The sequence below is a fragment of the Dipodomys ordii genome, unplaced genomic scaffold, assembly GCF_000151885.1.
Source record: "Dipodomys ordii isolate 6190 unplaced genomic scaffold, Dord_2.0 Scaffold190, whole genome shotgun sequence".
Classification (NCBI taxonomy): Eukaryota; Metazoa; Chordata; class Mammalia; order Rodentia; family Heteromyidae; genus Dipodomys; species Dipodomys ordii.
This window is the reverse complement of record NW_012267406.1, coordinates 1,367,773-1,380,893: the sequence shown is the minus strand read 5'-3', so window position 1 is coordinate 1,380,893 and position 13,121 is coordinate 1,367,773. Positions and strand designations below refer to the sequence as shown.

At 35.2% G+C, this 13,121-nt stretch overlaps 1 protein-coding gene across 1 annotated transcript in view; it reads left to right on the top strand.

Moving 5' to 3' along the window:
- The window catches only part of Arfgef1 (ADP-ribosylation factor guanine nucleotide-exchange factor 1 (brefeldin A-inhibited)), an 86,761-nt gene that overhangs the window by 30,588 nt on the left and 43,052 nt on the right, over positions 1–13,121 (top strand). Inside the window, exons 15-19 of the mRNA XM_013034476.1 lie at positions 3,380–3,491; positions 3,924–4,129; positions 4,367–4,451; positions 8,294–8,465; positions 10,986–11,137. Of these exons, the coding sequence (XP_012889930.1) occupies positions 3,380–3,491; positions 3,924–4,129; positions 4,367–4,451; positions 8,294–8,465; positions 10,986–11,137 (727 nt within the window). The remainder of the gene's footprint in view (positions 1–3,379; positions 3,492–3,923; positions 4,130–4,366; positions 4,452–8,293; positions 8,466–10,985; positions 11,138–13,121) is intronic.

Sequence of the window (13,121 nt, the reverse complement as noted above, 5' to 3'; positions counted from 1 at the left end):
AGTCATTCAACAAACACAGATTTGGTACTTGACTATACCAAGCACCATGAAGTCACTGGTCCCTACCTTCAATATTATGGTCTAAATGTGGACAAAATAGTTTTTTTTTTTAATTAGTTCCATGTAAGATCACAAATAGAGACTTGTAGAAAGTGCTGCCAAGAATTTGAAGTACTTGAGGATCAAGAAGCCATCATCACAGGTCTAGTGTTTGAACTCTGTCTTCTGCTTGATAGGCAAGAACTCTACTACTTGAGCTACTTTCTTAGCCCTTTTTTGCTTATTTTTCATATAGAGCTTTGTAGTTCTTGCCCAGTCTGGCCTTGGACCACAGTCCTTCTAAAACTCCTCCATAGTTGAGATCACAGCCATGTATCACTACATCTGGCTTATTGAAACACAATTCTTGCCAACTTTTTGTCCAGACTGACTTCAAATCAACGTCTTTTAGGATTATAAGCCCCTGTGCCTGACCAACTACTTTCTTCAATCAAAGTCTACTTCTAGGGGCTAGAGTTGTACTTCAGTGGTAGAGTGCTTGCTTAGCATTTATGAGGTCCTCAAGACCCAGTGCCATTTTTTTTTTAAGTCTGACTCTGTTTCCCTCTTCTCTTAGAGAATATAGTCAGGGCTTCTTGTGATAACAGACAGTACCATCAAGATTTGTATCTTCTGGAATCATTGTTGCAAAAATCAGAGCTGTTCATCATACTATTCTTTTTTTTTTTTTTTTTAGTTTTGTATAACTTATTCTTTGAAGTCTTTTTTTCTAATGCCTATTAAAAAAAGTTTTTTTCAAAACTAAGTTCCAGCCCAACACCAGTGGATTGGAACTTATTCAAGAAGCTAAGATTCGAGGATTGAGGTTTGGAGTCAGCTGAAGCAGAAAAGTCCCTATCTCCAGTTAATAAGTGGTAGTGCCAGGTTAGATACATAACTCTAGTAGTAGAATGTCTGCTGTGAGCAAAAAAGCTGAGTGAGAGCAAAAGGTCCTGAGATCAAAGTCCTAATACCATAACAGAAAAAAAAAGTTGAGATTTAGCTTCCCTACTCTTCTAGGGAGTGGAGAGGTGTTTATCTCAGTGAAAAGTAATTGAATTAACATGTGGCTGAGGATAAATTAGAATTTAACAAGGGAATCAGTAAGATGGAGTAGGAAAGAATATTCCAGAAAAGAGACTGAAATATTTCCCAGGATGGGCAAAAAAGTGCAAAGCCCTATATGAAAAAATAGGACTGAGGGTTTGGCTCCGGGGTAAACAGGGAGGATTATTTGAGGACTTTATTCAGCAAGGCAGGCAGAATGAAGAATTAACAGGAGGTGAGGTTTGTATTATAGGTCTCATTTCTGCTGTAAATGAGTTTTCATTTTGTTCTTATTGACACTTGTTATAGTTTTTTAGAGGAATGACATCATCAAATTTCTGATTTAGAAAGATGTTTTTGCCAGCGATTCCAAGGGTAGGTTACCATATGAACAAAATGAGATAGGAAGTGTTGGGAAAATTGAGAACGGAAAAGGAATAGGATGGACTCAATTGTCAACAGGCAACGACTGTTTATTGAGGGACAGCGAGGGGCACAGACCTTTCAGTGGGTTTGGAGGTTGTGCAAGGGACTGGATTTTGAGGTGGGCTTATATAGATTTTTACAAGGAAGCAGAGAATAAAAAATGGGCTATGGTCTCTTGGAGGCCATTAGTGATGTCCTTGGCCAGACCCACAGTGGAATGCTGGGATGTGGGGCCTGTTGTCTTTTGAGGGCCAAGGTCAGAATGACCTGCCTGCGGACAAGCATGTGAGCACACACTTGGTGCTTTGCTTGACCCTGGGGAGTAAGGCGAACTTAATCCTTCAAGGAAGAACATGACCTAGGAATTCCACTCCTGGGCATTTATCCAATAGAGCACAAACAAGGAAAGCTACTAGCACAAACCATGTTCACTACAGCATTGTTTACCATAGCCAAGGTATGGAATCAGCCCAGATGCCCCTCAGTGGACAGATGGATCAAGAAAATGTGGAATTCTTTAGATCCACCAGAAAGAATGATATTGTGCTATTTGTAAGGAAATGGAAAGATGTGGAAAAAATTATGTTAAGCGAAATAGCCAGATTTAGAGAAACATAGGTTGCATGTTTTCCCTCATTTGTAGTAGCTAGAATGTGCCTGTAAATCTACAAGTAAACAACTGGGTAGTAAGCAAGGTATTACAGATGAATTAACAAAAGTGTAGTTGACTCTATGGAGAGTGCAAGTAGTATGTATAATCATTTTAAAAGACTAAGTCAAAACTCAACAAAAAATGTCCCAGAAAATTGACACTTGCAAGAGGGGAAGGTGGTGGGAGTAAGGGGCTGGGGATAGAACAGTGAAGGAGGAAGAATGCAGACAAGCATTCATTTTTACACACACACACACACACACATGCACACATGCATGCACGCACGCACGCATGTACATACACACACACCTGGAATTGAGAAATACAAGGAATGGCTCAATAGGGGAATGTTGAAGTGATGACACCAACCAAGATGTACTGTGCACATACTGCTTTGTTAAATGGCATAAAATTCAATTTATAATCTAAAATTAAGTAAGAGGAGTAGGTTGGGAGGGAGTGGGTAAAATGTTGAAAGGGAGGAGTAACTGATCAAGAGACTCTGTATTCATAAATTGCTTTGGTGAATGGCAGCTCCTTTGTATAACTACTTAAAGTAATAAAAATACTTTTAAAAAATCTCCAGTATTAGGTGATAAGATATCCAAATAATAAAAGGTGAGTCTTAAGCTAAGAGGTTCAGTTTTCCTTTTTTTAAAAAAATGTAAGTGGAGCCTGTAAAGGCATGCAAAGGAAGAATCTCCAAGCACATATGTTTAGGGAATTCAAGAGAATATATAAGAATAGACAGGCCTGAGGTGAGTAGGTAAAGATAAATAAGCAATATACTTAGGAAGGTTTTATGTTCTATTCTAATCCATGTCTACAAGTGAACCAAAAATACTTAAGAATTTAGAAAAATACATAGTCAAATGTGAAATACTTAGTATCTATGTCCTTACTCAAAATTAGTTTACTAGGTGGCATTTCCCTAAATCTTGTTGACCACTGTTGCTATAGGAGGAAATAGGACCTACTACCACAAGGGGTCTGTGTAATCCTATCAGTGATAATGATGACCTTCCATTTGTTATTCTGTTCTGTGAAGAAAGATAAAAGAAAACGTTGTCTCATATTTTTATGTATTCACATCTTAGATTAGCTCCTGTTATCTAATTAGTATTAGAAAATTAATTTGCTCTAGTTTAAGATCTTTTTAAGGAATACAAATGACATTCTATGTTCAATATGCTTATTAACTTTTATCACCATCAGATTTAATAAGAAACCAAAGAGAGGAATACAGTACCTCCAAGAACAAGGAATGCTGGGCACTACACCTGAAGATATTGCTCAATTCTTACATCAAGAGGAAAGATTAGACTCTGTAAGTATATTATTTCATTTTATTCTGAACTTTTCTGGAGAATTACTTTTAAAGTTAATAATACTATGCTTCCTTTAAAATGGTTCCTTAAATATGGAGAACATTAAAAGCTAAAGAATAACAAGGGTACTGTATGATATATATGTAGACATATATATATATATACACTATATATACATATATATATATATATACACACATGTATGTGTGTGTATGTACTAAAATTCATTAGTACTAATAAATTTCGCTTTCTAAAATATTTTAAGTTAGAATATTTTGATTTTTTTAAACATCACATTTGCCTTTGACTTTATGTTCGACATTAACTCTGTAATCAAAAACTTTTGTATTATAACATTTTTTTGCTTTTTAAATGCCTGTGTGGTAATGTAATGTGCCATTAGAATATCAATTTTTATATTTTATGTTTAGACTCAAGTGGGTGAGTTTCTGGGAGACAATGACAAATTTAATAAGGAAGTCATGTATGCATATGTGGATCAACATGACTTTTCAGGAAAAGACTTTGTTTCCGCCCTTCGAATGTTTCTGGAAGGATTCCGTCTTCCAGGGGAAGCTCAAAAAATTGATCGATTAATGGAAAAATTTGCTGCAAGATACCTAGAATGCAACCAAGGGTAAGTAGGGGTGAGGTACTGCTTGATTGTCAACTACATTCTTAATACTTATCAGTATCCAGATAACAGGACATAATCCTTTTCTTTATAGTGTAGTATCTGGAAATGAGAAGTCAAATTCATTAAAAATTATAATGCAGAATGGAAAGTTAAAAAAATTCCTTGTGGTTTGAAGTAACTTATTTAATTAAAACTGAAGCAATAAAAGTTTATAACATAATACACTTACTTTTCCAGACAAACCCTTTTTGCTAGTGCAGATACTGCTTATGTTTTGGCATATTCAATTATCATGTTGACCACAGACCTTCATAGTCCACAGGTATGTTTTCCTCTTATGTCAGTTTTGTAACTAGTGAAAATTTAATATGTTCTTTGAATTCAGTAATTACTAATTGAGAAGTTAATGTTATGTAAGTCGAAGCAGTTACTGTATTAAGAAGTGAGAAACATTTTACAAATATAATACCTGTAATCTAATTAGATTTTTTGAGTACTGTGAATATTTTAATAACTAATTCATCATTAAAAGTGAGGTACATTTTTATTTGTCTTCTTCAATTTACTTTTTTCTTTCTCATTCATTTTAAAATTGTTATTATAAAGATGATTTTTTGCGGGGGGGGCGGGTTTACACTTACATAAGTCAGATAAAGAGTACATTTCTTTCTGAACAGTGTCAACCCTTCCTCACTTTCTCCTAGTTTTTCCCTCCAATCCTCACTCACAGGTTGTATAGTTCATATTTAACATAGTGTTTAGTGTGTACCACTGCTGCATTTGTTTGTTCACCCTTTGTTCCTGTGTCTTACCCTTTCTGTGCCCCCCCCCCCGCACCTTCCTAAAGACAGATAATCAAACAAATAAGGCAAAAAGAAAAGAAAACAAAAATAGCAACAAAGGGAAAAAACCTTGTTTCCATTTCCTGGAGTTCTTTCCATAAATACTATTTTATATGATCAGATGCACATAGGTATTGTGCCTTGTGTTCTAATTAGATTATTATTTTTTATTCTTTGGTGGTGCTGGGAATCAAACCTAGTAAGGCAGATACTCTACCACAGAGCTACAGCCCTAGCTAATTAACTACATTTTTAAGCATCTGTAGAATATAGAATACTGGTCAGTCTCATGATTAACAGTTGTGCAAAGCTTAAGATAAATTTAAATATAAAATACCTTTTGGATATATTTGCCACATATAAATACACTGTACATAAATCACTAAGAAATATTTCACCAGTAGAGACATTAGTATCATACAAGTTACCCAGCCTCTATAGGTACAAGTATATGGCCAATTTTGTTCATTCTGCTTCTTTTCTCTCCCAAATAATTCCTTCTTGAATATTGAAGAACTATCATTTGATTTCAGATATCTACAGAAATTTTTTAAGCTCTTAGGGTTGTTTTTTTTTTTTGCTTAATTTTTGAGTAACATACTTTGATATCTTTGAATAAAATTACTTTCATAAGCTATTTCCAAGAATTCCTTAGTATTTCTAGGAGAAATCATCTATTGATATTTATCCTTAGGATATAAGTTAGATCTAAGATATAATAGAACATTGAAATTTATTTTCAGATTAAGGTTAAACTTTTCAGTGTAGGGATGTGTGTGTGTGTGTGTGTGTGTGTGTGTGTGTGTGTGTGTGTGTGTTTTGATATGTTTAAGGTAGATGGGCATGGAAAATATACAACAAGATGGAAGCATTAGTTTCTCTCATTTAAAAATACCAGAATGAAACAGCTATGAATACCAAAGGTTTACTGGGTTTTATAGATACCATTTTATTAAAAATAATATTTTTTTTGGATCATTTAAGTTTTCCTTTGGCAGGGCTAGAGGAGTGACTCTCTAGTGGCCAAGTGTCTTCCCAGGAAGCACTTGGCCCTAAGGTCAATGCTTAGTATTACAAAACAACAACAACAAATCTTTGGCATGTTACTGGTATTATATTTAAAGCAGCTCATGCTCAGGGTTTTTGTTAATAAACATTATTACTTTTTTCCTTTTTTTTGTTGGTCATGGGCTTGAACTCTGGACTTTGGCGCTATCCCTCAGCTCTTCAGCTCAAGGCGAGCATTCTACCGTTTGAGCCACACACCGCACCACTTCCGGTTTCTAGTGGTTTATTGGAGATAAGAGTTGCACGGAGTTGCCTGCCTGGGCTGGCTTTGAAAAGTTTGAACCAGTTTGTAACCTGGAATATAACTGCTTTTGTCTTTATACACTTTTTATACTTTTTAAAAAGAATTTGTTTTTATAAATAAGCAACATCATTTGCAGCTTGCCACATCTTCCTACACACACACACATACACACACGTTATTTAGAGAAATACTGAAGTTTTCTTTTATACTTTTTCATTAGTATTCAAGATGGTTAAGTTTCTGAACACAATCTACTAGGAAGCATTATATTCAAAACAGTGTCTGGTCCTCAGGGCAAAAGCTCCTGTCCATGAAACATGTACTTGGGATCAGGCTGGCAGTGGGCAAACATTTGAGATATATTTATAACACATTTTTTGTGTATATACATTAATCTTTATCATTCATGAAAAACAGCTTTACAGGATTCAAACCCTGATCTGGGCAGCTTAGTTTGAACATATCAGAATTGAATTCAAGAGTGGAGTATTCCATAAAAGATACAAGAAGTAAAGTAGAATTGTCTACAGTGTCTAGAATCTCAGCTTCTAGAAGCCTATATTCAGATGCACAGTGGCTTTCCTGGTACTTAAGATTTCCTTTCAAGATTTGTTTCTGCCTCAATTTGTTTGAGTCAAGTGATGTTAAAACATTTTGCCATGCTTAAAATTTTCCGGTGATTTTAATTTTCTTGTTATTAGGCAACATTTATGTTTATTTACTTAGTCGTTCCTGGTCCTTTTTTTATACCTTTTAGTGTTGTGATAAGATACATTTTTAAAATTATAATATGCCAGAGTTTTATTGTCTTAATAATGAAGTTTCCTATGAAAAAAGTTTCATAGTAATATTTTTATAAAGTTTTCCAGGAAAAGTCCTTTGGTCCTTTGACACATTAGAAAGATGCTACTTGCAGAGTAATATGAAGTCAAGTACTTGTGTTCTAATTATATCCTCAAAGCTTAATTACTTTTGCAAGTTTTTGATTATTTGAGTATTGTTCTTTGTCCTTTGTACATTTCACGTTTCTTCTTTAGGCCCGATTTTAAGTTTTTATGAAAGGTAGTAAGAATATATTTAATAGGTATCTCTGCAGAGATATAAGTCTGGATTTTCTCTATTTGAATTTTTAGAAGTACAGCATAAACATTTTGTAGTGCTATAATGCAGTACTATATTTTGCAGGTTTATAATGAGGCTACCATCTTGCAGATTAAGTAGAACATTCTTGTTGAGGATATTCTTGAATAAGACAAAGGATACTTTACACAGATTCATTACGATGATAACTCAGTCAGAGACTGTTACTTGGTTTTTAGTGTCAACTATTGCTATTTTTGCATCCACTCTTCTAGAAAATTTGCTCTTAATAACATTTATGGTTTTCTGAGCTAGTTTTAAATTTTTTGATTGTGTGTTTCCAAAAGTTGTTGTGGCCTATTAAATAAACTACTAGCACTCTTAAATCTTGGGCAAAAACAATGATCTAGTCTCTCTTTTTATTGCATACTGCTCATTTCCATATCTGCACATGGACAAGGTACATTATAACATTCTAGAATGGGTCTTTTCTATTACTTTTACTTCTATGAATTTATATATATATAATGTATATATATATATACCTATATGTATGACATGACATTTTCTGCTTCAGCCATCAGATTATAACTTTAAAAAAGTACTTGTGCTGGGTGCTGATGGCTGATGCCTGTAACCCTAGCTACTCAGGAGGCTGAGATCTGAGGATTGTGGTAGAAAGCCATCCCGGGCAAGACAGTTTGTAAGACTCCAATCTACAATTACCCACCAGAAAACTGGAGATGGCACTGTGGCTCAAAGTGGTAGAGCACTAGACTTGAGCAAAAATGCTCAGGACAGTGCCCAGGCTCCACATTCAAGCCCTATCCATGACTGATCCCCTCCCCCCCCCAAAAAAAACTTGTATTTTAAAATGAGTGAAAATTTTATGTTAACTTTTGGGAATTATAAATTGTTTTTCATATTTAGGTTAAAAACAAAATGACAAAGGAACAGTATATTAAAATGAATAGAGGTATCAATGATAGTAAAGACCTTCCTGAAGAATATCTGTCAGCCATCTATAATGAAATAGCTGGGAAAAAGATATCAATGAAAGAAACAAAAGAACTAACAATCCCTACAAAATCAACTAAGCAAAGTAAGTATCCAGATCAATCAATCCTGATTATTCAGGGGAGAATCATGAGAGTTTTAATTTTTTTGGTTTTTTGGTATTTTTGTTGTTTTGTTTGTTTATGTAGTCCAGGCTTGCCTGAAATTCCTAATCATCTTGTTGCAGCCTCCCAAGTGCTAAGAGTATACATTTGTGCCACAATGCCTGGCTTAAAACATGAGTTCTTAAGGGAATTTTGTTTCCTTGATTTAAAATAAAGTAACCCTATGAAAGTATGGCAGAGAACTATGTTTTTATGAGAAGTAGTGTAATATAGAATTTAGTGATACAAAATGTTTTCACATCCTGACCACTTAAGAATACTAAATAATTTGTCTGTGCTAGTGTAAATTTAAGTATGTAGTTGACCAATTTAGCAGTTCATCTCAGCAAGGATTTTGAAGTCAAAGAGATGGACTAGACCACTCTTTATTCTTTATTCTGCCTCATCATCATCTACAAATAATGTCTTTTTATATATTGTTTCCCATAAAGGGAAGATGGAAGAGATAGGGAAGATTAACATTATTGGAGTGACTTCTCCAGTCAAATTATGACACTATTGAAGCTATATTTTACCTGCCCAGCTTCATTCTGGACATTGTAGAAAATAGTGATTAAATTAGAGCTAAAATCTGTCTTCAGGACATTGTTGGTTCTATGAGGATAATAGCTTATAAATAACTATAGTATATAAAAAAGACTAATGCCTTTCTGAGTACTTCTACTTGGAAGTGAAATCTCAAGCTTGAACACATTGCAGTAGCCACAAGATACTTCAATAGAGTGAGGAGCAGTACTGAACTTTCTAGGCAGGTACTCTACCACTTGAGTCACATTGCCAGCCCTTTTTTCCTCTAGTTATTTTTGGGTCTCACATTTTTGCTCAGAGCTGGCCTCAGACTGTAATCCTCTTATCTCTGCCTTCTGAGTAGCTGCGATTCCTGGTATATGCTACCATGCCTAGCACTATTTTTGACACAGAAGCAATAAGGTCTATATGACATGTACGTGTTTTTAAAAGCTGAAGAACTATGAGAGTCATGGGGTTAGGAAGGTACTATCAGAAAGAATAATATGTAACTTATTCCTTATCTTTTGGGATACTGTGGAAAATTAGCTTTAGAGAATTTAAATGATTATCTTTCATTTTATATGTAAGAGAACTCTAGACCCAGAGAGATTAGGAAAGAGAATCAGAACTTTTGAGGTGAATGTAGTATAAAAATTTTTATTTAATCTTTACTATCCCTAAAAAAACTCCAAAAGGAGTAAATGGCAAAGCTAAATTTTAAGTTAGGTATCCTTAGGTTCTAGTTTCAATCCAATATCAATCAGAAGTTTATATGATGGTATATTTTTATCTCTGATTATAACATGTATTAATCAAGCCTTCATTCTTATGTCTCAGTAACTGTTTATTCTCACTTGACTTTCTTCCTCTTGCCTGTAACATCCTTACTTCTTTTCTCTGACTTTTTTAATATATGATAGTAGAAAACCAATGAAAAAGGAAAATGGTATGAAAAGTAGTGGTAATATGCTAAAAAGATTGTAATACTTTGGAGTATTTTATTCATATACATACTTATATGCTGACTTGGGAAATGTAATTCAAGCATATGTGATATAAGAATTTCATTGTTTTTAACTTCTCTCTGCTGTTCCTATCCCCACTTAAGTGGTTTCCCTAATACTTTGTGACAGTTGTACTTGCTTCTTTCCTTTTTCACGGGTTTTCAGTAACTTCTGATATGTAATCTAAGTTGTACTCCCTGCCTTTCCCTTCCTTCCCCTTCCTTTCCCCTTCCCTTCCCTTCACTTGTTTTTAATTTGAGGTGAAATTTACCATTTTAAAGTTAAAAATTCAGCCCCGTAGTATTGTACTTGCTTCTCATGCTTTAAGGCCCTGAGTTGATTCCCAGCACCACAAATAAATACATATGAACAATTCTTTTGGCATGTATACATTATATATTCACTGTGTTGTACAGCCACCACCTCTGGCTAGGTTCAAAATTATGTTGTTACCTCAAATTAAAACCCCAAATGCATTACTCAGTTACTCCCCATTCCCTTTCCCTCTAGATCCTAACCATAACTAGTCTACTTTATGTTTCTATGGAGTCATATATTCTGGATATTTCATGTGAGTAGAGTCATACACATGTGACTTTTCTACGTTTTTGGTTTTTTTGGGGGGGCCTGAACTCTGGGCCTGGGCGCTGTCCCTCAGCTCTTCAGCTCAAGGCTAGCGCTCTACCACTTGAGCCACAACACCACTTCTGGCTTTTTTCTTTTTGCTTATGTGGTGCTGAGGAATCGAACCCAGGGCCTCAGGCATGCAAGGCAAGCACTCTACCACTGATCCACCTTCCCAGCCCCTTTACTTTGTTTTTTAAAACTTTTTAATTAGTGCTAATTACTGGTATTTAATAGTAAAACATCAAAATAGTGTCTTAAATTGTTTCTATTTTAGATACTAACAGTCTTTTTTTATTTCAGATGTAGCCAGTGAAAAACAAAGAAGACTTCTTTATAACTTAGAAATGGAACAGATGGCCAAGACAGCTAAAGCACTAATGGAGGCTGTGAGCCATGTTCAGGCACCTTTTACAAGTGCAACACATTTGGAGCATGTGAGGCCTATGTTTAAGGTTAGAATTACTAGTAACTTTTGCTGTAGTATGTATATTAATATGTAGTTTTACTCTGCATGTTTTTTTTATTTTTTAAGGAAGTATAGCACATTCAGTATGGGAGATTATAGCCATGTTATTTGTGGCTTAGTTGGTACAAATTTTGTCTTCATTAAAGAAAGTAAAAGGAGTTGTGTACTGTAAGTAACTAATATAGTGTAATCTTAGGGATTAGAAAGGTTTTGGAGAATAATCATTAGTCCTTGGCTTGTTTTTCTTTCTTGTAATGAATTATATCTAAAATTTAGGATTAACTCTGATTTCAAAGTGGTCTTGAAGCTTGTGCTGTCAGAGCTAGCTCTAGTCTAGGACTTAATAATATGATAGTTATTGTAGACCTGGAGCCTAGAAACCAGGTTAAGACACAAATGGAACTTTTATTTGTATTTGTGGCTAATTTAGTAGAAATGATTCTCATTTGTTCTTTGAAATTGGATTTTCAGTTATTTCTTCATTCTGTTCCTTTTTCTTTGTCCATTCTCCAAATTTCAGAATAAGTAACAGTGTTTTATAAGGGTTCTAAAGAAGTTCTAAAGAGAATCAAGTCAAATTTGAAAGGGGACAGGTTTGGGAGACTGAAAATTACAGTTCAAGATCTCTTCTGATTCTACCTGCACATGTATGTAGATAGGGAAAGGTAACTGCAAGATTACTCTGCTTCTGTTTAATTCTAAAGATGTATAATTTTGCCCTACTTCTTCAAGATCTGCTTGTTAAAATGTTCCTTAAAAAATTGGTGAATTAGAGGCTGTGAAGGTGTCTCAGTGGTAGAGTGCTTGCCTTGTGTACATGAGGCTGTGGGTTCAATTCCTCAGTACCACATAAGCAGAAAATGCGGGAAGTGGTGCTGTGGCTCAAGTGGTAGAGCTCTAGCCTTGAGCTGAAGAGCTGAGGGACAATGCCCAGGCCCAGAGTTCAGACCCCATAACCAACAAAAAAAATAAAATAAAAAATAAAAAAAGGCTGGGTACCCGTTGCTCATACCTGCAATCCTAGCTACTGAGGAGGCTGAGATCTGAGGATCACGGTTCAAAGCCAGCCCGGACAGGAAAGTCCGTGAGACTCTTATCTCCAATAAAACCAGTAGAAAACCGGAAGTGGTGCTGTGGCTCAAGCGGTACAGTGCTCACCTTGAGCTGAAGAGCACAGGGACAGCGCCCACGCCCAGAGTTCAAGCCCCACAACTGACCCCCTCCAAAAAAAAAAAAAAATGGTGAATTAAGGAATAAGTGAGGGAGCTAGGGATGAAGCTGGAATGTAGAATGTAGCTGGTTTTATCTTTGGTAAAACACAGAAAATGATGTAGAATTTTAGAATTCTATAAAATGACTTTTTCCTTTTTTATAATAATCTCAGATTCATTTTCAACAAAATGACAAAACTATAATTCTGTTGCTAGAGAAAAAAGTTATTGCTATATACTACTTTTCTATCTTCATCAGTATGATCATCTCAAGTAAAAAATTTTGTTTCTTGATGTTTCTCATCCCATTTCATTAAAAATTCTTCATACAGTTTTTATGTTCTAATCTCTAGATTATCTCTCGTTTACTTAAAATTCTTCAACCAGGCAATGGTGGCTCAAGCCTGTAATTATGCTACTCAGGAGAGGCAGAGATCGGAGGATTATGGTTTGAAGCCAGCCCAGGCAGGAGAATAAGACTCTTATCTCTGATAAACTACTAAAAAGGCTGGATGTGGAGCTATGGCTACAATGGTAGAGTGTTAGTCTTCAGCCAAAGAAGCTCAGGGACAGTGCTCAGACCCTGAATTCAAATTCCCAGGACCAGTACAAATTCAATCTTCAAGCTAGATTTAAGAAATATTTCTTCTCATAACCATTTCTACTAACTATTACTCCCAGACTTTTTTTTTTTTGTTGGTTGTGGGGCCTGAACTCTGGGCCTGGACATTTTCCCTCAGCTCTTCAGCTCAAGGCTAG